Source organism: Pogona vitticeps, chromosome 2 (assembly GCF_051106095.1).
Source record: "Pogona vitticeps strain Pit_001003342236 chromosome 2, PviZW2.1, whole genome shotgun sequence".
Lineage (NCBI taxonomy): Eukaryota > Metazoa > Chordata > Lepidosauria > Squamata > Agamidae > Pogona > Pogona vitticeps.
In genome coordinates, this window is record NC_135784.1 from 142,971,203 (window position 1) to 142,996,200 (window position 24,998).

Below are 24,998 nucleotides of genomic sequence, written 5' to 3' on the forward strand. Positions count from 1 at the left end.
GAATCCTGGTTTTCAGGCCGTGCCAGCTTCAGACTTTGGAGCACAAAGGCCTCGTAGATGGTCACCCTCCAAATACTCTCCTGATTTCTACTCCCTCCATTTCGTTCTTCTGCTTGCCCACCTGCCTTCTTCCTTCTGTGCTTGGTCTGCATAGCCACCCGAAACAGCACCAGGGAGAAGATGTTGCTCTATCTGTGGATACTGCTTGCATATTTGGAAAAGACAGACAGCTGGCAGCAATGGAGAGGATCAGCAGTAAGAATATCAACAGCCTTTTAGGGTGATTGTGAACTCTATATAGGGCTGTATCGATTCCTGACTCCGGCCCCTGATTCGCAGAAGAAAGAAATTCAGTTCCTTTCCTCTGTTGTCCTCTTCTCACAGCAAATGAGGGAGAGAAGGAATAGGAATGTGCTCATTTCATTTGTGTGGTGTGAAGATGCCCAGATTAGGGCACATGGATGCTTGCTATACGCTGTAAAAAGCACAGACGTTTGTAGATTGAGCACCGTTTGCTCTGCTTTTGCTATTCAGGAAGGAGGAATGCTGTCAGGGACTTGTCTCATGCCCACCTGGAAAACCTGCTCAAATCGCCCTAACTCATTTCACCTAGTCACCTAAGCACTTTCAACTTTGACTCCCTAGCACACTGGATGAAAGGCAGGGGATTCACAAAACATAAACACTGTAACGAGAGTGCAGATAGTGTCTTTTCCATACTAAAACACTCATGAACACTCAGGACAATTCTATGATGATTCTATGAATGGCACACCGGGATAAATGTTTTAGCTGTGCACTCGCCCTGACAAAGCTACTTTCCTCCTTGTGGCATTCTCTTTGTTCTCCAAGTCTGGGCAAACAGTTTGCAGAGAAACAGACTTCCAATGGAAGGAACACAGTCACGTGGCTCTTTGCTCAGGGGAATGGACCGCCTGTGTCGCTTTTTCTTGCTATGTTGTCTATTGCTGCATTCCACCTCCCTATGACAATGGCTGGGCCCCTGACAGATGGATAGCAGACAAAGGATGAGAAAGGTCACCAGATGTGGTGCAGAATAATGGAATGATAACCACATACTTAAATCGTACATGCAAGGTTATCAAACTTTTGATCTCAAAGCCTCTTGTCCTTTGGAGGGGCTGTGGTGGGAGGGTGGAATCAAAAGCGACACCTTACATTTGGGAGGGTGACAGCCTTTTGGAGTCCGGCGGACTGCAAAAGCACCATTGCAGCACACAGTAGGCTACAGGGCAGCGGCCGGAGACAAGATGGCCCAGCCTCCTCGGAGGCCAGAACAGAAAATGACTGATGGGTTGGTAATTCTTCCAAGTACTTAGCAACCATGACATCAAGGAGGCAACAGGTGTTCCCATAATAGGTACAAGAGGAGCAGGGCAGCAGAACAAGCACAACATGGTGAGTTAGTTATCCATGGCCCCTTCAGAGGTTTTCCCAAAGTCTTTTCCATGCCATTCACACGGCTGGTGATCAGTCCTCTGGAGGGTCTGTGTGCACACTGGGTGGAAATTTGCATGCAACTGAGGGGCGGGGGGGGGAGAGACATGTACAGCTGCTAGCCTAGGACAGAACTGGGGGAGGGATTTGCAGAACCTTTGCTCAAGAGCCTTGGGCTCTCTCCGCTGGTGGACTACAGGCTGGATCATTTAAATCTGGTGGGGTTTGTCAGTACCAAGGCTGCTACTGATGGGAAGCATTAAGTGATGCAAGATAAACACCAGCCTCCCCATAAAACAAGATCAGTTGCTGCAATCTCTTAAGAGTGCAGACCTACCGCATGGGTCTTAAGAGATAGAAAGTAGGGTCATGCTCTTTGCGGAGACACAGGCAGAGGGCTGGTAAGATTGGGCTCCGCTCATTCTTTCAATGACCTGGAAGTTCTTGTTTCTTTTGTCTTAAAGGAGGCCCCCTACACAGCTCAGGCCAAGGATCTCTGAGAGAGCCTCCTTCTCCTGTACACCCCACCTCAACTGTTACATATTGAGGGCCAGCCCAGGATTAGTCTACTGCAGGGCAGGGAGGTTCACCTGGTGCTCTCTGAAGGAAAGTCCGCACACCATTGCTGTGAACACCATTTGAGATTAGGTGGGTTACCAGTCATGAATGCTTCTCCTGCCATTTGAAGACCTATCTGTTTATCCGGGTAGACCCCTGATTATTTTCCAAGTTGTTCACATGATCAGTCACCCTGTTTTTTAATACATTATTAGCAATGATTTGTATTGTATTCATTCTTTTAGCTACTAGTGTTGTTGTTTCTGCTATTTCTACTCTATATAGATAGAGTAATATAAATTTACTTTGCTGCAGTAAAGCATATGTATATATGGATGTGAATTTCGGCAGAAGCCTTCTCAGGCTGCAGCAAATTTATATTATTCTATTTCTGTATGTTCCCGTTGCTGGATTATATGTTACCTTTTGCTCATATAACTTGGAGAAAGGACTCAAGGGATGGGGGGGGAAGGGGGGAGGAAAGAATGTGGTAGTGCTAAGAGCCATTCAAGAGCACAGGGACCCATGGAGGGCTAAGGGGCTTTTTCCTCTGATCGTGGAAAGCCACAGCCCACTGATCCTTGAATGCTGAGAGCCCACTTGCATGTGGTATTTTTAAAAGTTAGATTTGAGAAGTGGGAAAGAAATACCACAAACACCCTCATGTGTGAAACCGTGTATAAGAAGTGTCCTTCCTTTTAAAAATCACACGTGTTTGCTTTTAAAGCTGCTTTGCACAGACACTTCATACCTCATGTATATGCCGTGTCTGATTTTCAAGCTTATCAGAATATGCCTTCCACCCTTAGGTGGAAAATTAAAATACATGAAGCAGCCCTGAGCCAATAACATATACTGCCTGAAATCCTGTGGCTTTAGCAGAGTAAGTCAATGTAACTCATGGAAGAGCTGACTCCCCAACTCCCCATTGATTCAATGGCCCTACTCTAGTTGCAACTTACTATGCTAAGCAACAGGATTTCGGCCTCTCTCTATAGGACTTCTTCACCATCCACATCTTTTAAAAAATGGCGTTAAACCAAAATGGTGGTTCTGAAGCTGACACAAACAGATTAGTCAAGCTTCTTCCTCTCCTCTCTCCCCTAAATCCTGATGAGAAATAAGTTTGCAGAAAGAGCGCAGGCACCTCGCCAGAAGTTTAGATACATGCTTGCTCATTAAACTGAAGCCTTCATAGGGGAAAGCCAGAGAACCTCGCCCCCCCCCCCCCGTCTCGGAGGCAAACAGAGAGAAAGAACCGTACCCAATTTCCCTTGCTTTTCACAGCATTGCTGCAGTTTCACAACTTCCAAATGACATTACAGTATAAGGAACGAAGCATAGCAAGTTAGCTGCCAGTTTAAAAGGGACGCAACCAAAAAAAAAAAAAAAGGTTTGTTATATTATGTTATGTTAAAGCATGTCTTCATTTTAGATTTATAGTTTACGGGCTAACTTTGGATGATAGCTTCAGCAATGGGAACAATCTGCAAAGAATTTTATCACACAGACCTTGGTCTTTTCGCCTGCCCTGGAAAGCTGGACAGCTACAATCTTATTTTCTACAGGTCACTTGGCTCAACTGAAGCCATGCTGTGAAAAACAGGGAAGACAGTAGATATTCCTCTGCTTCTTTTAACTTTCTACTCTCCTCCAATAAGGTGGGGGGTCTCTGTGGAGCTACTTTATTAATGCTTCAGCTGTGTTTACCAGTGTGGAAGGTGACTAGCAACCTCCTACCTAAACCTCTGGCATTGAATATACACCAAATACAGACACACACACACACACACAAACACAGAGAGACCCAAAATAAAAAAGGGGTGGGGGAAGAGATAAAAATCTCCACTCTGTAATAAGACAAAGTTGCCTCTAAGCCGTCATTTTCTCAGCAGGAAGCAAAATTAAGTTCATCATCGGGGCGTGAATTAATGGCCTCTCATGCTGCTTGGAAATCTATAAGGGGCTATATGTGGTTTGGAGAGAACCATTTTGCCCAGGATGTGTAATAATCGCTGAAACTGTAGAGTCGCCCTTGTGGTCCCTTTGGATAATGTTACAGTAATGCTGTGCCTCTTAATGTTTTATGAGGGGTGCTGGGCTTAACAGGAAAAGGCGAAGAGGCTGTAAAAGCTTCTTGGCTTACAAAAACAACGGGGGGGGGGGGGAGGAAGAGAACCTCAGGGCTAAAGAGTTAGGGAGGCAAAGGGGAGGCGAAAGCCCCAAATATTGGGAGTAAGCCCAAGTCCTGGTGAAGGCGTGATGGTCCACACAGGGCCAACCCAAGTGCTCATCATACTTTGCTGTCTGCATTAGAATCGGGAGTGAGCAAGGGACATTTCTCCTGGGTTTTTGAAGCATCCACTTTTGTTTTAATGGTCTGCCAATCAGTCTCTCTCTGGGCTGTAATAAAATCTCATCACAAGCAACCCTAAAAGCTTTTCTTATCCTCTCTCCAAGAATTTGACTGGGAGAATAGCCGTCCTCCCAGGAAGATGTGGGCACTAACCCTTTCTCTACTTGCCTGCTGTCCTAGAGCAGATTCAGCTTTCTAAGGAGGCACAGTGATAGGGAACTGCATTTAAAACCATCTCATATCCACCTCTTCCTGAATTTAAAAGCAAACCAAAAACATTGTGCTCCTTTTACAGGCTGTACAACATGAATAAAATTACAGATTCCAACCAGCCTGCACACAGGACAGCTTTGAGAATATTAACAGCAAGCACAGAGGACAGGAAAGGGGACCAAGGGTAGTTTGGTGGTTAGAGTGATGGACTAGGGCTTTGGAGACCAGGGTTCGAATCTTCACTTGGCCATGGAAACTCATAGGGGTGTGTGGAGCTGGTAAAACCCTCCTTAAATATCTCACTTACCTTGAAAGCCCTGTTAGAGTCACTATAAATCGGTTCCCACTTGACCGCGCATAACTAACTAACTAACAGCAGGAAAGCTTTTCATTAATTGATTTCAGAGACACTGGGAGAAAAAGCCACTACCAATAAACCTTGATTTAGCTCAGAAATCATCTTTCCTCAAGAAACAACAAACAGTTTGCTCATCTCGTACAAGAGGCAGTTTCCTATCTGCAGCAGAGGAGACTTTAGGGAGAGTAAACTGGAATGAAGAAAACAAAAGGTGCCCTGAATCCCAGAGGAAGAATTAGAGGTGCGCATCCTGCCACCTGTTCCACTTCCTCTGCCTTTTAACTGAGCCCCAGTCCATCTGAAAGAAGAATGTCCCAAGAAGCCAAACTTCCCCCTTTCCCAAACAAGAGTATGAGACACACCTTTGGAAGAGGAGAAATTTGGGGAAGGAGCAGAGAAATGAAAGAAAGCAATGAGAACAAGTTTGCTTGCTTAGGAAAACTGTGGTGTTCCTAATCTAGCAGAGGAAATTAAAAGGTGCCAAGCAAGCAAGAAAGCTCCATTTTAAATGTCTGCTTCCACTGATGTCTCTACTGGGAAAAGGCGAGCTTGCTTAAAACTCAGTTGGCTCCTAAAGAAGACATCAGTTCTACTGCATGGGTATATCTGCATATAATCCCCGGACATTTCCTTTTTTGAGGACCACTATGGAGGGTGTTCACATTTTTCAAGATGAAGTGGCTGCTGAATGTTAAGCTTGATGACCCAGTTCCTATACTGGCTCTGTTAGTCAACTCTTGGGCTTCTTGGGCTTTGAAGCTCTGCCAAGCAAGAGTACCCTCTGACACTCATTGTTCTATTCTCCACAATCCATGTATCCTCCACAGGAATATGCACAGCTACCGGAGAGTTAGGGGGCTTATAAGAAACTATGGTGGAGAGATAAACTCTCAAGGAAGAGAGGGAAAGGCCACTAGACTTGAGACGAAGCAAAAAACATAGGACAGTAGCAAGTTATGGGTTGATAGAAGGCAATGAAGAAACTTCAGTGAAAGATTTGAATCCGTTCCATTTATACAGGTAAGCCTTTCTAGTGGAGGGCTTCTTTGACTGATGGAGGACATTCATTAGCGAGGCGGAATCCTCCACGCTGCCAGGTGGAGAACAGGTAAGTCTGGGTGGACTACTTGGGTGTTTTTTTGCGTGAGGAGGTGAGGCAGGTGAGGGAGGTCGTAAATGTCTGATGAGAGATTGTGAAGGAATGGAAACCAGGGTTGTCTCAGCCGCCAAGGGACTATAATGATGGCATCAGGTTTGTCTTGTCGTAGGCGAACCACGACCTTGTGGAGAAGTGGGAATGGCAGAAAAAAGTAAGTGAGGGTCTTGGGCCATCAGCCAACAAATGCATCTCCTTGGAAGTGTTTGCCAATGCCAACTTGGGGGCAGTATAGTTTGCACTTCCGACTGACATGGGAGGCAAAGAGCTCAAGAGTTGGTTTGCCCCATCATTTGCACAGGCAAAGAAAAACTGATTGGTCTAACTCCCATTTGTGAGCTTGAGAGTTTGTGCGGTTGAGTAGATCGGCCAAGTCGATGTTGTGGCCAGCAATGTGTAAAGCTGTGAGGCAGGTACAATGTGCTAGGCACCACTCCCAGGGGTCAACTGCTAAATAGAGGAGACATGGAGAGTGGGTGCCACCCTGTTTCAGAATGTCGTACATCACCGTGGTGTTTTCGGTGGCAATTTGTACCCTCTGGCCAGTGAGGAGATTTCTGAAGGCTTTGCAAGCTTTTATAACCACCAACAGCTCTAATTAGTTGATGTGAAGCAATTTCTCTCTGGAAGACCACTTGGCGTGGATTTTGAGAGATTTGCAGTGAGCTCCCCAGCCTGTGAGGCTGGCGTCGGTGGTGACCTTTATTTGTGGTCGTGTTTGTTGGAACGGCCGCCGGACAGATAGGTTGGGAGGAAAACGCCACCACTGAAGTTGGGAGGCGAGTTCTGGGGTGACCCTTAAAAGAGTGTTAGGAAGATCTGTGAGCGGGTTGAAGAGGGTGAGAAACCACAACTGAAGAGATCTCATCTTGAGACGTAGGTGCTGCACTACTGAAGTCACAGAGGCCATGGTGCCTAGTACACGTTGCACAGTCAAGGCAATGATATTTTCTCTCTTGTCTGGAGGAAGAAAGGTGCAAGCTTGTGTGGCGTCTATGCATGAACCTATATAATGAATAATCTTTGTAGGTTTCAAATTTGATTTGTGTTTGTTGACAGCAAGGCCGAGATCACGAAGGAGGGTAAGGGTGAAGTGAATCTCTCATTCGGTCTTGCGACGGAAATGAGCTATGAGGAGCCAATCATCAATTTCGCGGCGTAAATGGAGAACTGATTCGAGGGTAATCATATGGAAATTTGTGGTAATGATGTATTTGTTTAACTCTTGTAGGTCTAAGATAGGGCAAAGACCTCCATCCTTTTTGGGTACGATGAAACAGCGAGAGAAAAACCCTTTGTTGTGTTATGAGACGGGTTGTATGGTGTCCTTGAGGAGTAAATTTTTTATTTCCTCTTGTAGGGTTAGAGATGGTGGAGTGATGACGTGTGTTTTCGGAGGAAGTTGGAAGAAATGAATGCGGTAGCTGTCACGGATGATGGATAGTACCCAGGCATCTGTAGTGATGGATTCCCAGACAGGTAGGTGTTTCCAGAGGGAAGGATGGGTGGAATGGTGTGTGATCGTGGTCATGGGAGCATCAAACGTGATGTTTGGGCTTGCGGTTGTTGCACCTAGTAATGGCTTGTTGGCTGGGTTTATTTCTTTGATTTCTGAAATAAGCTGTATAAGATGTTTGTTTTGGAGAATCACGTTGGAATTTTTGATATGAGTTGTACGGTTGTCTCCATTGACTTTGTTGGGGGCGTTGTTGGTAAGATGGATAAACTCCTCAACATCTAGCTGCTAATCTTTTCTTTTACACATTTTCCAAAATATCATCAGTTTCAGCATTAAAGATGCCTGCCCTATTGAATGGAAGATCTTCGATACATGCGCGGGCATCTTCAGCCAGGCCAGCTGTCCTTAGCCAAGAGAAACATTGTAAGGCTACAGAAGTGGCCATTGACTTTGCTGTGGCATCTACCATGTGCCTAGCAGAAAGCATCTGTTGTTTGGCAATGGAAAGACCTTGTTGAAAGGTATGGGCGAGTACTTTTTTATCTTCTGGTAAAGATTCAACGAAGGTTAACATATTGTCCCAAAGGAAACTTTGATATGCACCCATGGTTCCCTGGTAGTCAGCGACATGCATGGTGAATAAAGCCATCTTCCTACTGAGTCAGTCCTTCTACTGTCTTTATTTGGTGGCATGAGGGTTTGTCAATGTTGAGATCTGGATTGGGAGACTTCGACAAAAATAGAATTTGGAGCTGGTTTTTTTTCAAGAAATAGAGCTCCAGGATCATGGACTCTGTACAGGTTATTGATTTGTTTAGACGTGGTATGGGAAGAGGCTGGTTTTGTCCAGGATCGTTGAGCGGTGCTGAGTAGAGATGGAAGCATCGAGATGTGTACTGGAATAGTTGTATCTTTAGGATTGGGTCGTATAGATGATCGGCCGGTTCTGTTGAAGGATGGTGGATTTGGAGATTGAGAGACTTAGCCATATGGATCATATGTTGGGTGTAGGTTTGGAAGTTTTCCCCAGTGATGGTAATACTGAAGGTGTCTGAGGTCTGGATCTGTGATCGGAATAATCAGGATCGCGTTGGGAATCGACAGATTGTCGATCGACTTCGGTGTCAATAGGTTGAGTGTCATAGTATTGATGGTTGTGGCTCGATGTTGATGGAGGTGGCATGTCTATGGGCATTTGTCGGTGTTGAGGATTTTCAATACTGAGATATGTCATCTGAGTGTCCATGGATGTCATTTGATATGGTTGCATGTCGGTGTTGGACTCGGGGTCATAATGATAGAGTTCGATGGCTTGGTTCTATCAGGCAATGGAAATCATGATAGAGGGATAGACCAGGATGGATATCAAGGATCACTGATATCAGAGCCTGTGTCTTGGTGATGTCGAAATGGAGGTTGCTGACGAGCTGGTAAAGCAGGTGAGTATATAGACGCTGGAGATGCTGAGCGAGAGGAATTACTTCTCTTGTCTGGATTAGCGGGAAAATATTGGGAGGCTGGAGCTGTAAAAGTCTTGCATATAGAAGAAAATTGCTTGACCGTCCTGGGTCTTTTAGGTGCCAGGTAGGGAGCAGGATGGAGTCCATATGGGTCATGGTGATATGGCCGTTTCGACTGCTGGGTGTCAAGATCGAGGCCCGCCATGAGAAGGTATGGCAAAGCTGGACAGAGCAACTGGCTGATTGGCGGTTGCAGTTTGTCTGGTCGAGCACTGGTTGGGGCAAATGGCAACCCGATGAGAGTGCTGAACACGGGTCTGAGCCATGTGTGATGAAATAGATGACTCCAGGGACTGTTGGGACCGATGTCTCTGAGGCAGTCATGGTGGATGATCAGATGTTGCTGAACAGGGTATGGTCTCTAGCTGTTGTTCGGAGTCAACCCTGTCAGGTGAACCAACTACAGATGGGTTGCTCGAAAGAACAGAGTGTTGAGGACTGGAAGGAGAAGATGTTAATCGATCGACTCTGTCACCCCATTCCAGTGATTGGGAGCAGGGTTGATGAGAGGAGATTCCATCATCAGAAGGTGAACCAATAGAGACTGATTCAGCGATTTGTTGAGGCTGCTGAGAGATGACTGCAGCTTTAGATTTATGCTGTTTAGCTCTTTTACGCAGAGAGGGCTCCAGGACTGAAGAGGCTTTCGTGGACATTTGACATTTAGTGCAGGGGTTCGATATCGGTATTGAGCGATTCGGTATTGAGCGCTTCGGTTTATGTGTTTTTGAAGTTTTAGACTAAGTGGATGGAGTGTTGGAGTGGCATGGTGTGGTCGATGGATGTTGTTTTGAGGCTTCAGAAAGAGCCTTTTCCATTGCTTTGGTTTGTGAGGTGACCTTACAAAGATGTTGGGCCATTTTGGTTGGTTGAAGGGATTGTTCCCAAAGATGGAGTTTTAATCTTGATAAGTGAGAATGAAGGACTCCGCGCTTGAAGTTCTTACAGTAGTGGCAGGAGGACATCTGGTGTGCCTCTCCCAAGCAAAAGACACTTGGCATGGCCGTCAGAGAATGGTATTTTGTTATTACAGACCACGCAGTGTTTAAACGGGCCCAAAGGGGCCATGAATAGGAGAAAAAATAATTTGAGGAAAAAAAGTGATGGTTGGGGGAGGTGCTGTGGCCAGAGGCTGAGTGAAGGAGAAAGGAAAAAAGTCTCTGATGATAATAAATTTGATCTAAAAGTTTAAAGGAAAAAAATTGATAACACGAAAGAATCAAGAAAAAACTCTCTCTTTTACTCACAGAAGCAGAACTATAAGACTCTCAACATGGCAGCTGAAAGAAACGGAAGGGGAGCCTTGGTGCCAAGATACCTATACGAGGGGGGGGGGAGCAGCCTTATTCTAATGTTTTTTGCTATCGCAGAAGCTCTAGAACTTTCCGATGAGGCTCTGCGCAGGCGCAGATCACCCAGGGTTTGAATCACAGAGGCCATGAAGAAGAACATCAACTGCTTTTTTGGTGCAGAAGGAATAAGTGCAGAAAGAAGAATATTTTGAGTTGATGCTGCCTATCAGAGACCTTTATGATGACGTACAGTGTAACGACCTGGAAAAAGTCTTCAGCAGACTGCGTGTCCAAAATTCTTGTCCGAGCACACACACAGAAGTCATTAAACAATGGTGTTCATCTGGCCCAGATCCCTGATTCTATGTGATAATCAGAATCCCTGATTCCATAGGAAGGAGAGGGATGGGGTTGCAGATAGATCTTAATGGGAAATATTTCTCTTAAGATTTGTAAACCCTTTCGTTAGTTGGTTACATCCTGTCAGGTTGGAACCAACTTACAGTGACCCAAGGTGAATGAAACTCCCATTTAAGGAGTGGTTTTACCAGTTCCACTTGCCTAGTGAGAATCCATTGCCAAGTGGAGATTCGAACCCAGGCTTCTTGAGTCCTAATCTGCCACTCTATCCACTGCACCATATTCGGTAGCCATTTATAAACCTTTAAGCATTATCCTTTTCACAAGGTTACTCAATGGCATAAAAGAAACTAGTTCACCATTTTCTCCTGACACACAGATTGTAAAACTGAACCAAAAAAAAAAAAAAAAAAAAAAAAAAAAAAAAAAAAGACAGCAGGCCAATAGCTCCTTTTTCTGTGTCGCAGAAGCTATTAAAAGATTGCTCTCCCAAAGCACTAGGGAGTGCTCCAGTAAGCCAAGCTGTTCCAGCAGCTATTAGAAACTAGGGGAGGCCTGGTGCATAATCCACGTTTCCACGGTGCCTGGGCTTCTTGTTTGAAGAATAACCAACAAGCAGTGGGGATGGGGGTGGGGAAACAGAACAGCGAGGACAAAGCAGGTGTATCCCAGATGCCTGTCACAGGCACAACCTTAGAGGCTCATGTTACACACACACACACACACACACACACACACCCCTCTCCATCCCCCCCCCCCCGTGGCTTGCATGCAACATAGACGTCAGGACCACAGGCTCTCACTGTTAAGCACAGACGACAACCATAAATTAAACAGACCAGCAGTGCACACAATACACCAAGTTAGGGCCATGTCTTATCAGATGCAAAAACTGTAAATCTGAATGGACAGGTTTAAAACACACACACACACACACAGAGAGAGAGAGAGAGAGAGAGAGAGAGAGAGAGAGAGAGAGAGAGAGAGAGAGAGGAAATGCAAAGGCCTGTTTGGACCACTTAGAAGGACTGTCTGGAATTGCAGGGAAAAGGAACACAGAAAGAACCGGATTGGGCTTTGATATAGGAAACCACAGAGGGATGGGAAGGCAGGGGGTGGGTGAATCTAAGCAATGATGTTCAAGAGAGGAGCTGGGAAAAAAAATATTACAAAATCTTAATCTGTCCAGGGAGACCCTCTAGGGGAAGGGAAGGGATCTTTCAAAAGCAGAAAGAAATTGCCTAATTAGATAATTTTTTTTTAAGAAAAAGGGGGGAGGGTAATTGCCTTCATGTGCTTTCAAAGGCAGCTTAGCAACCTTTTAATGTACGCACACACTGTGTGTAATGGCACAACCTCTCTGAAAGAGGATTTTATACCTTCCCAAAGAGCTCCTGACAGTAAACTCCCAGCAATACAGATGGGGGCGTAATGGACACTTGGGTGTCGTTAGTGAAAACACTATTCAAAGTTTGCTGGTCAATATGTGTTCACATAAAAGGGCGGTGTTCTAATATTCATAATCCCCAAACCCACAGGGCAGGGTTTTAATGAAAGTCTGTATAGTTCTGGGCCCTGCAACATCAAAAGAGTCAATAAATTAAAATACAAACCCACCTCCTACCCTGTACGGAGAGACAAAAAGCATATGGTAAGTGCTGAATGGGGGAAAGACCCAGCCTAGTTATGGAAATGGCTTGAGCAAGCAAACCCATCAATTAAAGGGGTGGGGTGAAGAGGAGGGGGCCAAAATCAGGAACATGCTAAAAACAAACTGCATGCTGCCTGACAAGAAAAGTCCTCTCTTTCCACAAGAGGCTCGTGTAAGAAATAGGAAACAGATGTGGCTGAGGGAAGGTTCCTTGGCAGTAGAAAGGCAATACTTCAGCCCATATACACTTCAGGCTACAATCGGCTGAAGCCCTCCTAGGATATGATGCCACTCCCAGCATGCCTTGAGAGCTGAGTTCACTATCTAACAGTTTTCTTAACGGCCAATTTTCCATACCATTTCAAATAAACTAAATTTATTGTCATTGTAAGTCTATACATAGTATGCACATACGAAATTTCACACAGACACCCAGAGACCAGACCCACACGCACACACATAAAAATTTCCCCTCATGTGGGGCTGAGGGAGCTTTCACACCTATGGCTTAGGTGGAGTGGGGCTTCCATCAACTCTGGCCAGGGACATTCCACTTGTTCTACCTGATGAAAGGGCTGAAATTCTGCTTTTGAAACAAGGAACTAGTGACTGTCATTACTTTAAGAACTCTACTATTAGGGCAAAGAGAACATCTTCAAAACTGGAGAGCTAGCATGATGTTGTGGACAGATCTTTGGACTAGCACTCAGGAGACATGGGTTCAAACACCCCTTTGGCCATGAAGCTCACTGGGTGACCTTGGGCCTGTCACATTTTATTTCAGCCCGATTTACCTAACAGGGCTATAGTGAGGATAACAGTGGAGAGGGAGGTAGAGATGCTCTCATAAACTCCCAAGAGGAAAAGCAATGCAGCAAATTCTTCCTAGAAGCAAAAAATGACACAATTGAGGCTAGCATACTTTGGGCACATCATGAGATGGGAAGACTCATTAGAAAACACAACAAAGCTGTGGAACATTGAAAAGAAAAGATGAAAGCTAAATAAAAGATGTATTTGCTCAGTCAAGGAAGTCACAGCCTTGAGGTTCCAAGAGTTGAGCAAGGCTGTAGATTATAGGCTTTTTTGGAGGTGACTGGAAGACAGGAGGGCCTGGGTGCTCTGGTCCATGGAGTCATGAAGAGTCAGACATGACTAAACAACTAAACAAAGTTGTGAGGAAAATCAGAAAGGATTTTCTATTTGGTGTTCCCCAGCCCCACATCTAAGCAGGAGATGTAGAAAGGCCTAACATCTGAAAACTAAGTCCACGCAGGAATATCATTGTCAAACCTTTAGCCTGGGGTAAGCAACTTTGACCCACAATCCCCACTATGCCCAGCTATCAGGACCCATGTCAGAGATGATGGGAGGGCATGGAGCTGCCTATCCTGCCCCAGTATCTGAAAAGTACAGTACTGCAGACTGCAGCAGGGATGCAGCAAAAGGCTCCCAAGGAACAGAAGAAGGAGTGGGGAAACTTCAGCCCTTCAGATGCATTCAGCTCTCACAGCCCTTCACTACGGGCTCTGCAGAGCGGGAGCTGTCGCTGTCAGAATTTCTGGAAGCCCACAGGTCTCGACCCATCCCTTGACTCAATCCTTCCTTGGCTGGCTTCTGTTCCAAGTCCTCGCAATGATACTTCAAGTCACTTGAGAGCAACACAAACATTCCAGTCAAATAATATGCAGAGAGGGAAAGAAAAAGAACACAGCTTGAATGGAGGGGGCAACAGAGGGGCAGCGGACACCTGCCTGAGATGGCCTTGTGAGGTGGGGCTGCTGCTGTGCTGCTGGGCCATAATTCCATCAGCCATCTTAGTAAACAAATAATAAATAACAACAATCTGGTAAACAAAGCTGAGATATAATTGTAGGCCCTGTCAGGACTAAAAGTAGCCGGAATTGATGTCCTAGACATTTTAAAGGGGGGGGAGGGGTGAGACAGAAAGGAAAGGAGCAAGATTCATATAAATCTACATAATTTTTGAATATGATGAATGGGGCATGACTGAAACCTTGGAAAATACATTACCAGCTCAGAGAGTCGAAGCAGTAGAGTTTTGGCTGCCGGTGCATTTCATACAGGTGGCCTGGATGTTCTCTATCCAGATGTCACAGGGCAGTAGTTCCCAACCTTGGGTATCCAGATTTTATTGGACTAAAACTCCCAAAAGCCATCACCACTAACGGTGCTGGTCAGGATTTCTGGGAGTTGATCCCTAAGAACATCTGAGCACCCAAGGCTGGAAACCACTGTCAAAAAGAATCTTTAAAGGCACTTGTGTAGTTCCCAATTAAATTCACTAGGGGCACCGACGTGGTGGCGCTGCAGGCTAAACCGCAGAAGCCTGTGCTGCAGGGTCAGAAGACCAGCAGTCGTAAGATCGAATCCACGCAATGGAGTGAGCTCCCGTCGCTTTGTCCCAGCTCCTCGCCAACCTAGCGGTTTGAAAGCATGTAAATGCGAGTAGATAAATAGGTACCATCTTGATGGGAAGGTAAAATGGCGTTCCCCAGTCACGCTGGCCACGTGACAACGGAAACTGTCGTCGGACAAGCGCTGGCTCTACGGCTTGAAAAACGGGATGAGCACCACCCCCTAGAGTCAGACACGACTGGACTAAAAATGTCAAGGGGAACCTTTACCTTTACCTTTAGGGGGCACCGAATACTACTGCCTTTCTATGTTGCAACCCTCCTCCTCCCCCAAATAATGGATTTCTAAAAAATGATCCCAACAAATATGTGGGGTGACAGCCAATATCTTTGTCTGAAAACCTGTTTTTGCTGTGTAAAGGATGCAGCCACATCCTAAATATCTGGAAGACATGGTGCACACAAGGTATTTTCTGGAACATGGCATACCAAGAACATGGCACATACCTGCCATTTGGACAGAGTCCTGGTCCAACGCTTTCTCTATTTCTCCTGGCAGCTTTCCGGGTTCCAGCACTTCTATTTTTGCTGGTACATCTTGAGTTGCTGATAAGGTGGTGTAGGTGCTAATGAGCAAGACTCCCAAACCGATCCATAATATGAGCTGTGCAAAAAGAATTTCAGATCCTTTAATGCCAAGTTTGAAGAAAAGCAAAAAATGTAATGGAGAAGGAGCGGGTGGGGAGTAGGAAAAGCAGGGAGGGGGGGAATTTAAAAGAAACCAGAGAGCTGGAACTAACAATTTGGCTGCTTATTCCTAACCAACACATCCCCTTCGGCCTTCCTGGGTCCTGCAGCTTCCAACCCTGCCTACCTCTCTGTTTATTTCACTCCCTGTTTTCTGTCTTCACTCTTACTTCTCCCTCTTATCTTTTTCCCATTCCTCTAAACCACTCCCAATCTTCCTTTCACAGAGAGGAATCTTCTCAACCTCTTTTAGCCTCCTTCGGCCTCTTTTTCCCCCTCCTCGGTCCAAAAAAGTCATTTCTCCCAATCTCCCCATTAATTGGCACCTCATCAGATGTAAACACTTCTCTTTTGTAGATAAGAACTGATGCTAAGCTACCCTCTTCTTAGTGCTCTCTTTCTTGCTCTCTCGCTCTCTTTTTGCTAGCCTTATAAAACAGAATGGAAGTCTGGCTCTTGGATGCTCCTTGCTTGGGTCGCTTAACCAGACATGGCAATTCCATAAACCTAGGGTATGTCATCTGTGCACTCACTCATCCACAGTACAAGCAAGGCATGTATGCAAGCTGGAGAAAGTCTCTACTAGGCAACAGGAGGATCTGTATGCAATATGTCTCCTTCTGTAATTACATCTAGCCTCTGCCACAACTGAGTGGAGAATCAAGTTCGTATTTGAGATTTGGAGACAAGGGAGAGAGGGAAGCCTGAGGTGTACTGTGTTACTAACAAGTCTGAGAAAAAGCTACTTTTTGGAGCTATTAACTCCCAAGGAGGATTTCGGAAGTCACTGTCCAAAAGAGTAACTTTTTCAAGCTCTCACTGCCCAACAAAACAAACAAAGGTGGTACAGAAAGACTGGGGTGTGGACCTGTATGATTCCACCATGCCTTTTGAGTGCATTTGGTGTCCTGGAAAGTTCTGATGTGTAGGAATAGGACTGTACCCTATGTTACTTATTTATATAAAATCCTACTCTAAAAACTACAAAATGTTTCAAATGGTCACTACAAGTGACGGGATCCTTGAAACGAACAGAACTAGAAATGGGCACACACTGCCAAACTAGTTCATTTACTGCCGCAGTTTGGTACCCTGTCCCTTCCAGGGGGTCCCTGGAGGAGGCAGGGTAGAGACGGCGGGACACTCCTTCCAAGCAGGCTGTTGCGACAGTAAACAAACCAGGATGATCTGCCGAACCGAATGTTCATGACCATCCCTAAATGGAACTACTTGTGCCCATGATTCAGAGACCAAAAAAAAACAAAACAAAACAAACAAACAAACAAACAAAAAAAACACCGAGTTGTCTCCCAGTTGTCAAAAGGAGGAGGCTTCCCCATGCATCCCTGTCCCGCCTCCTCAGTGCTCCTCCTCGCAGACTCTCTGGGCTTTCCAAGGCCCTGTTCATCTCTTCTTCGCCACTATGTTTGATTCTATCCTACATTTCGCAAGCAGCATTATAGTTCTGTTTATATATTCCAAACTATTTTAACTTGCAGGACGGACTGCAGGACTTGGATGCAGAACTGGGCTTTTAAAAGAAAAAGAAAAAAAGAAAGAAAAATGCAAGAACCCCAATTTCCCAATGATTATAGTACAAAGTATTGCTTACACTCAACACATAAACAAATGAAAACATGCACCCAGATACAGATTTCAGCTATCCCTTGAAGTTTCAGTAATTTATGTGATCCTGGGTAGAGGTGATCAGCTCAGCAGATACACAGTAATAACTGATAAACAATATGGGCATCAGGGGTGTTTGCCTCGCTTGAGCAGTAGAGCTGCCAAGCTCTAAATGAAAAAGGCAGTAGCAGAGGGGGGGGGAGGAGGAGCGAGGGAGAGGAGCGGGTGGATTGTTGGCTGACAGTGAAGGAGATTTAATTAAACTCTGATGTATTGTTTTTACCTAGTTAATCACCGTAATTGTCACTGCAAGGGCTTTACCTGAAATCTGGTCTGCATGTCAACAATGCCACTATTACAAGTGCTGGGAGTAGACAGCAAGCATGTTAAAAAACCATGCCAGTAATCCTGGCCAGAAAGTGGCAAAGCAGTCAATAACAGTGGGAAAAAGGGGGGGGGGTGAGGGGGGGTCCTTAAGACACAACCAAACCTCAGGATCCATCATGTCCCTTCTCTAAGAAATCTTTGATCAAGAAGAGTAACTGAGTGTCAGGACAGACTTATTTGGAAGAAGAGGCATTACCAACCGGACATAGTATGGGGTATGTGAACTACAGCCAGACTGCAGCTTTCATAGTCCCTTACTACTAGCCGTGGTGACAGGGGCTTCTGGGAACTGAAGTCCAAAATCTCTGGGTGGCCAAAGATTACTCACACCTGCTGCAGGAAATGTAAGGGAGCAGGCACCAAGCCTCAGTGCAAGAAAATGGTAGCGGCAACTGTCAGTATGAACTGGCACATACACACCCAAAAGGCATTTCCCAAGGAAGTAAAACACACACTCTCTCAGATATCACAACTCTCATACCTACACACATAAAATGGTGGCTTGTTCTTCCAAAGATTTGAAATCCCTGTTCGCAGTGGAAAAACACAAGCACTATTGTACAATTAATATTATTTGTGTCACAAGTGCTATTGTACAATTAATAAAATATATAGTTTTCACCCAATAATGGACAGTATAAAGAATGTTTGGGGGCAGTTAGCATCAAATCTTCCACACTACATCCTGTGGTGCATAGAGAACATGGACAGAAGTGTGAAGTTACCTGTTTTTATCTACTCTCACAAAGATCTGTATCAGTACCAACGCCTCAGTTTCATGGGTTTACTCTGTTCCTGTAAATTCTAGTCCGTAGCCTGTTAAATGACTTTCAAGTAACTCCGTTCTTTGCATGACCGGGGGATAGGTTTTCCTGGGATTATGTCCATTTTAAGAGGTGAATAGTTTGCTTTTTCAACATTACAGTCCTGGCATTTTCTGTTCCTGCCAGATTCACAAATATTCTGAAAGAAATTCTCCTTGATTTTAATCTGGGAGCAGTAAAGGCAGTAGCCAAATGGTAGGTGCACATTTAATGTAGATGTGTTGAGGGTTTTTTTTTTACTGTTAGCTGCTACCTCTCTCTGTATCTCACTTGGTGCAATGCCTATTAGGCAGCTGCTTTTATGACGAAGGACTGGCTTTAGGCATCCAGTAATGGGATCCACTGAATGCTACATCTACCTGTTTTGCATGGGCTGAATTATAAATCTGGCAAATTTGCCTAAGTGGGGGTATAGAACCAAGACTGCAGTTGTCAGTGTTTGTGTACCCCAACTAATAGTTCACAATAGCTTTTAAGGAATATTGTTCCTTATGCAGACCTTGTTTTGTATTTTGACAGTGTTTCCTAACACCTAGGTCTCTGGGAAACCATGATCTTAATTGGACACCCTTCCAAGTAATCTGAAATTTCCAAGATGCCTGCTTATTTCTAGATAAAAGGCACATATTGAAGTCACAGTAGAGTTGGCTTTAAATTCATTTCTACACAATACATGCCAAGTTCTTCTAATGCATCTGTTAAAAGATGTTCCGCCATCTGAAAACTGTCTGACTCAACAGCAAGTGCAAGATTGTCAGCATAAACAGGTCGGTTGGTGTTTTGAGGAAGGGGTCGGCCATTGGTGTGAGTGTCAAATGAAATTGGAGTCAGTAATGTTACCAAAGCTACTGCTCAGACATCACATGAGTTACATGTGCTGATTGGCGACTTTAAGCAGAGATGGGAAAAATTAATTGGGGAGGGTAACTGCGGGCTAAACCGCAGAAGCCTTTCTGTGCTGCAGGGTCAGAAGATCAGCAGTCGTAAGGTTGAATCCATGCGATGGAGTGAGCTCCCGTCGCTTTGTCCCAGTTCTTCGCCAACCTAGCAGTTCAAAAGCATGTAAATGCGAGTAGATAAACAGGTACCATCTCAGTGGGAAGGTAAACAGCATTCCGTGTATAGCCGCGCTGGCCACATGACAACAGAAACTGTCTTTGGACAAACGCTGGCTCTATGGCTTGGAAACGGGGATGAGCACCGCCCCCTAGAGTCGAACACGACTGACTAAAATGTCAAGGGGAACCTTTACCTTTACCTTAAACGTCTAAAGTGCTGCATCTGGCATAACCACTACCCATATTGAACACAATATTCAGAGAGTTATATTCTCATCTTTGGCTTTAAGAGAGATACCAGCCCTACCCAGTTTTACAAAGCATCCACTTAGCTAATTTATTTAAGATGGAGTACACAGACAATACATTCTCCAAACTTCTCTGTTTTACAGTGTAGAGGTTTTAAAACTACTGTGTTCTAAATTCGGAATCTCTCTTTAGGGAAAACATTGTCAATTTAATGACATAACATGCAGGTACAAGGACAGAAAAGAAGGAAAGCTGCAAAGCACACAGAAGAGAGAGGGGAAAGTTGTTCACAGAGACAGACCAATGCAACACCAGATGGCAATCAGTTATAGACATTTCACAGAATTAGCTTCAACAAGCAGTTTCTCACAGATTTTATTGGGGAAGAGAACTGGAGGGCATCAAACTGAATGTTCTGCAATCTCAAATGTGTCTGAACAGGTGGCCTACATCCGAGAAGAAAGGGAAAGAGATTCTGAGACAAGGTTGACTCATGAGAACCAACACCAAGACCTAAACAAACAGATTGGAGGGATCAAGAGATTTTGTCTGCCACCAAAAAGAGTTGGAGAAAAGGGGCAGAACCAAAAATGTGGATGAGCTAGATAATTTGGTCAGGTCCTGAGCTATTTTGAAGATGCTAATGTGGAGATCCAGAGAGTCAAACATCCACATACAGTACATTAGTTAAGGCGTAAAAGGTGGAAGCTCTTCCTCAGTAACACACTTAGGAATGGTGGCAACACTACCAGTACCACAACAAAACTCCCAGAATACCAGAACATTATTGCAAAGGAAAAGGAAGAAGGATGGCCAACCATTTCCACCAAGGATGTGACTCTGTGAGCGAGTGTGCAGAGGCAGCCAACATCCCGCCGTGTTCTAGATATCGCAGCTTCTGTCCAGACCCTGTTCACCTCTTGCCACTCACTGAATCTCTACTTTGGGGGAAGAATGAAAATTGAACATGCACTTTCTATCAACCCAATGACTTGCAGAGGAAGGGGAAAAATGTTCAGAAATGAATACTTTCCGGCTTTTCACCTTTTCTTGTTCTTTCCCTCCACTAAACAAAGAAAAAAATTGTCCTTCTTAATGGGAATGGCAGACTAGGAAGAACAAAAGGCTAGGCTTCAACATGGGACACAACACCCTACTTCAGAGAGCCAGCATCCTCCATGGCTGGCCTAGCAAAAACAATTCCCAAGGAAGAACAGTTTGTATGACATTTAGTATGTGCCAGAATAACATCTTTTGAAGAACTCTGAAAAATGGACTAAGTTTCTTGCAGCAAAACCTTGCTAGGAAACTTTGTTCCTCTCCTTGACCAGTTTGTGCCTCTGAAGCTGGATTCACATGTAGACATAATTTTACAGTTATTGCTCAAACAGAGGAACTCATAATATAGTTTGCCTAAATGGTTGTTGTTGCTCTCCCATGAAAATCCAAAAAAAGACAGTGTGCACCTCTGTTCTTATCATGTGAGTATAATTTATATTAGATGCCCAGCTGGGCCTCCTATTCAGTAGCTGAGGCAGCAGATGCTGGAGGGATGGGAAGGGTGGGGAGATATCAAGGGGACAGAGGTAGGCAAGGCAAAAAGCCTGCACTGTGCTAGCCCACTGGCTGCTCTCAAGAGAATGCTATTGTGTTGTCAAGAGTTGAAATAAAATGTGGCTGCCAGCCTGATTGCCTCTGGCGTGTAGTGCAAGGGAACATCTTGTCCGTTGTCACAGGTGGCAAAACATCTTGGTACATCCTTGGATATGAAACAATCTGGCAAAGGAAGCAGGGGGAAAGCTAGAGGAGGCAATAACTCACTTGTCTTGAGACCTGGCCTGGAGTGCAGGGGGGGGGGCTGTTCCAGGTGCCAGGATGTAAGAAATCGGGTGCTGAGTTAGCTTTTTTCACATCCCTGTCTCTTCCATGGTCTCCCAACCAAACTGCAGGTCTGCTGCAGTGTAAAGCTAAATGGCATGACCACCTCCTACTGCAAATTTAGCTATAAACCACTTTAGCTTTTCAGTCCAGTTCATTTGCTTTTCTCTAAAAATCTTGAGTTTTAACATCAGCATTATGGCAGCCCAAATATTTACGGCTCTTTTTGAACTTCAAAGCTATTGTATATTCGAAAACCATATTAAAATCATTGCTGGATTGCAATGATGTACATGAAATTGGTTACAAAACTTAACTCATAAGCATTCAAGTGGTGCACATGCACCTTAGAACTACAGTTACCTATGTACCAAACAAAGCACTAACAGAAAGAGAGGAGTCAGTATAATGCAGAGTACTGTTGGACTTAAGACTGCAGAGACTCCAAGCTCAAATTCTGTATCAGTCATAAATTTCAATGTGAATGACTTTAGGACAGCCACCACCTCACTGCTTAATCTACCCTATAGGACTCTTATGAACACAAAAGAGAGCCAAGGACAGTGCCTTGAGCCCCTGGAGGAGGAAAAGAATAGGCAGACATGACAGGGTTGCTTCTGATCAGTCAAAAGTCAGTTCAGGGAACAGAAACCGAATTTATCCTGGATGGAGTTAACACTCCCTCTGAAAACTAGGACTCGCAGCCTGAGTTTGCTCTCAGATTCATCTCTGCGCCTGGATGCTCAGGTCTTTAATGGAAGGCCAGGCTGACTCCTTTCTTGCTGTCCATTTGGTAAGTAAGTAAGTAGGTAAGTACCGTATTTTTCGCTCCATAAGACGCACCTTTTCATAAGACGCACCAATTTTTAGGAGAAGAAAACAGGAAAATATAATCTGTTTTCTTCCCTCCATAAGACGCACAAACTTTCCACCCCCCTGTTTTGTGGGAAAAAAGTGCGTCTTATGGTGCGAAAAATACGGTAAGTAAATTGCCTGTGTACTCCATCTTACATAAGTTAGCTAAGTAGATGCTTTGTAAAACTGGGTAGGGCTCGTATCTCTCTTAAAGCCAAAGACGAGAATATAATTCTCTGAATATTGTGTTCAATATGGGTAGTAGTTATGCCAGATGCAGTACTTTAGAAATTTACCCTGCCGCTTGTCCCAGCTCCTGCCAACCTAGCTGTTTGAATGCATGTAAAAATGCAAATAGACAAATAGGTACCACCTCGGTGGGAAGGTAACAGTGTTCCGTGTCTAGTCGCACTGGCCATGTGATCACGGAAGATTGTCTTCAGACAAACGCTGGCTCTATGGCTTGGAAACAGTGATGAGCACCGCTCCCTAGAGTCAAACACGACTGGACTAAATGTCAAGGGGAACCTTTACCTTTATCTAAGTAAGTGAAAGGCAAGGTATAACTACAATGAATGAATACAAATACAAAAAATCGGGAACTATGAAGAGAGTAAGAAGGTGCCTTATATGAAAGCAGATCACAAGTCCATCCATACTGCCCTCAACAACCAGCAAGGGCCTTCCAGGGTTTAAATTAGGAATCTTTCCCAGCCCTGCCTGAAAATGCTGGAGGCTGAGCCGCCAGGACATGTTGCATGCAAAACATCCACTCTCCTCACTGAACTACAGCCTTTCACAAGCACAGGAAGGTATCTCCAGAGACCTGGTTGACCAAGTCCAACAGTGTTTTTGAGGGGGCCCTTCCAATCACCTGCTCCCTGGTCCTTTCAGTTAAAGACAACAGGGATTGAAGCTGGGAGACCTCTCAAAACCAAGCAGGTGCTCTACTACTGAGTGATGGTTCTTCCCCGTTTGGAAAGGCATTTCTCAACAACCAATCAAGTTTGGATGTTTGACTGTTGAATTTTTAACTTGTAATTGCAGGAGGAATCGAAGCCAAGCATGGGAGATTTGCTTTGCTAGTTTGGGTGCACTGAATCTGCAGTTAGTCAGACTGATACAATGCAGAAACCAAATAACATTTATTGTACCTCATGGACTGGGGTTGAAATTGCACTTCTCCACTAAGAAGCACAACATGTAGAGAGAGGGGGAGCAACAGGAAGCAAGCACTGAAGAAGAGCCAGGCAGATGTGAAAGGAAATGTGTGAGAGCAGTTGGAGCTTCCAGCTTTGGTTTCTGCTGCTCGAGTTCCCGCCACCGAAAAGGGAAGCCACTGTTCTGTCTCAAAAGCAGCTTCTCTCTTCCGCAGTGGCAACAGCTGCAGCACAAGAGACAGCAGAGGTCTGGCAAGCAGCCTGTGCTTTCTCTCCTACATATGCCTGTCCCGTTCTTTGTGAAATATTAACTTCATTTGGCTTCTCCCATTTATCAATCTCAGTAAGTGAGGAGCCAGCCAAAACACCCTATGCAATAAAGCCTAGATACCAGGCTTCAGTTCCTGACACAGTTAAAGCTTAGAACAAGCATCACATCATTCACATTTCAGAGCCTTTTCTTCATCATAATGTCTTTGCTGTTTTCCTGGCCTTGGATTAGCAACCCAACAGATAACTTTTCAGGATATTTAACACGACTAGAGGCCTCCAGCCGAAGATCCAGCACATAATAAATGATCTTCAAACCTCTTCACCTCTGCAGCTTCCTGCAGAAGTGAGCAGGTCTCTTCTCTTTTCCCTTCCCTCCTCATCTCTTTCAAAACATGCTCCAAAGCACCACCACCCCAACCTCCTTTTCATAGGACTCCACTCCTTTGACCTCTCTAAGACTGGCTTAGGACTTTCTGCCTGCCATCATGGTCCTCTGCAGATTTACAGCAGTTTGGCGGATCGCAATCTGGTTCTTAAGAAATGAACAGCCCAGTTCATCTAGTGGTAATTGGGAGGCCCTTTTTATTGTTCAGGCTGTAGATGACAAAGGCAAACAGCTGAACCAACCCTTGCAAGATATTTCATCACCACTGTAACCATCCTCCCCAACACATTACAATATTGATTGCCTTGAAAGGTTGGACACCACTATGACCTTTTTTTTAGCTATCCTAAAACCTTGTGTCTCTTATGACTTCAGGAAAAGCCTGATTTATTAATTCCCAGAAGAAAAATAACACGTTCCAAGCACAGGTTTTCTGAAAGGGTTAATATCTTAAAACGCCCCCTTCCCATTTGCAGGTGACAGACCATTAAATATAATGGAGATGACAAGGCATCTGTAAGCAATGAGCAGAAATGACCTCATTGAAATGGGGTGGAGCCTGGGAAGAATCCTCTCTTTTTCTTGAGCTTCCCGTAATGCCGGCAAAGTAATTAACAAGACAGTCATGAGAGCACTTAAATAAAAATAAAGGAACTTGGCCTGCTTATGTGTCACCCGTGGGTTGCAGCAGGGAAACTGTCACAGAATGACAATGAATTGAAGCAGATACTTGGATAGGCTGAGAAGGGGTGTGAGCCCAATGTCGGACAGAGCCATTCCCAAATGGTGAGCAAGGC

General features: G+C 44.8%; 1 protein-coding gene across 1 annotated transcript in view; it reads right to left on the reverse strand.

Moving 5' to 3' along the window:
- The window catches only part of SLC38A10 (solute carrier family 38 member 10), an 83,272-nt gene that overhangs the window by 12,340 nt on the left and 45,934 nt on the right, over window positions 1–24,998 (reverse strand). The window contains exon 11 of the mRNA XM_020813422.3: window positions 15,267–15,423. Coding sequence (XP_020669081.3) covers window positions 15,267–15,423 — 157 coding nt within the window. The remainder of the gene's footprint in view (window positions 1–15,266; window positions 15,424–24,998) is intronic.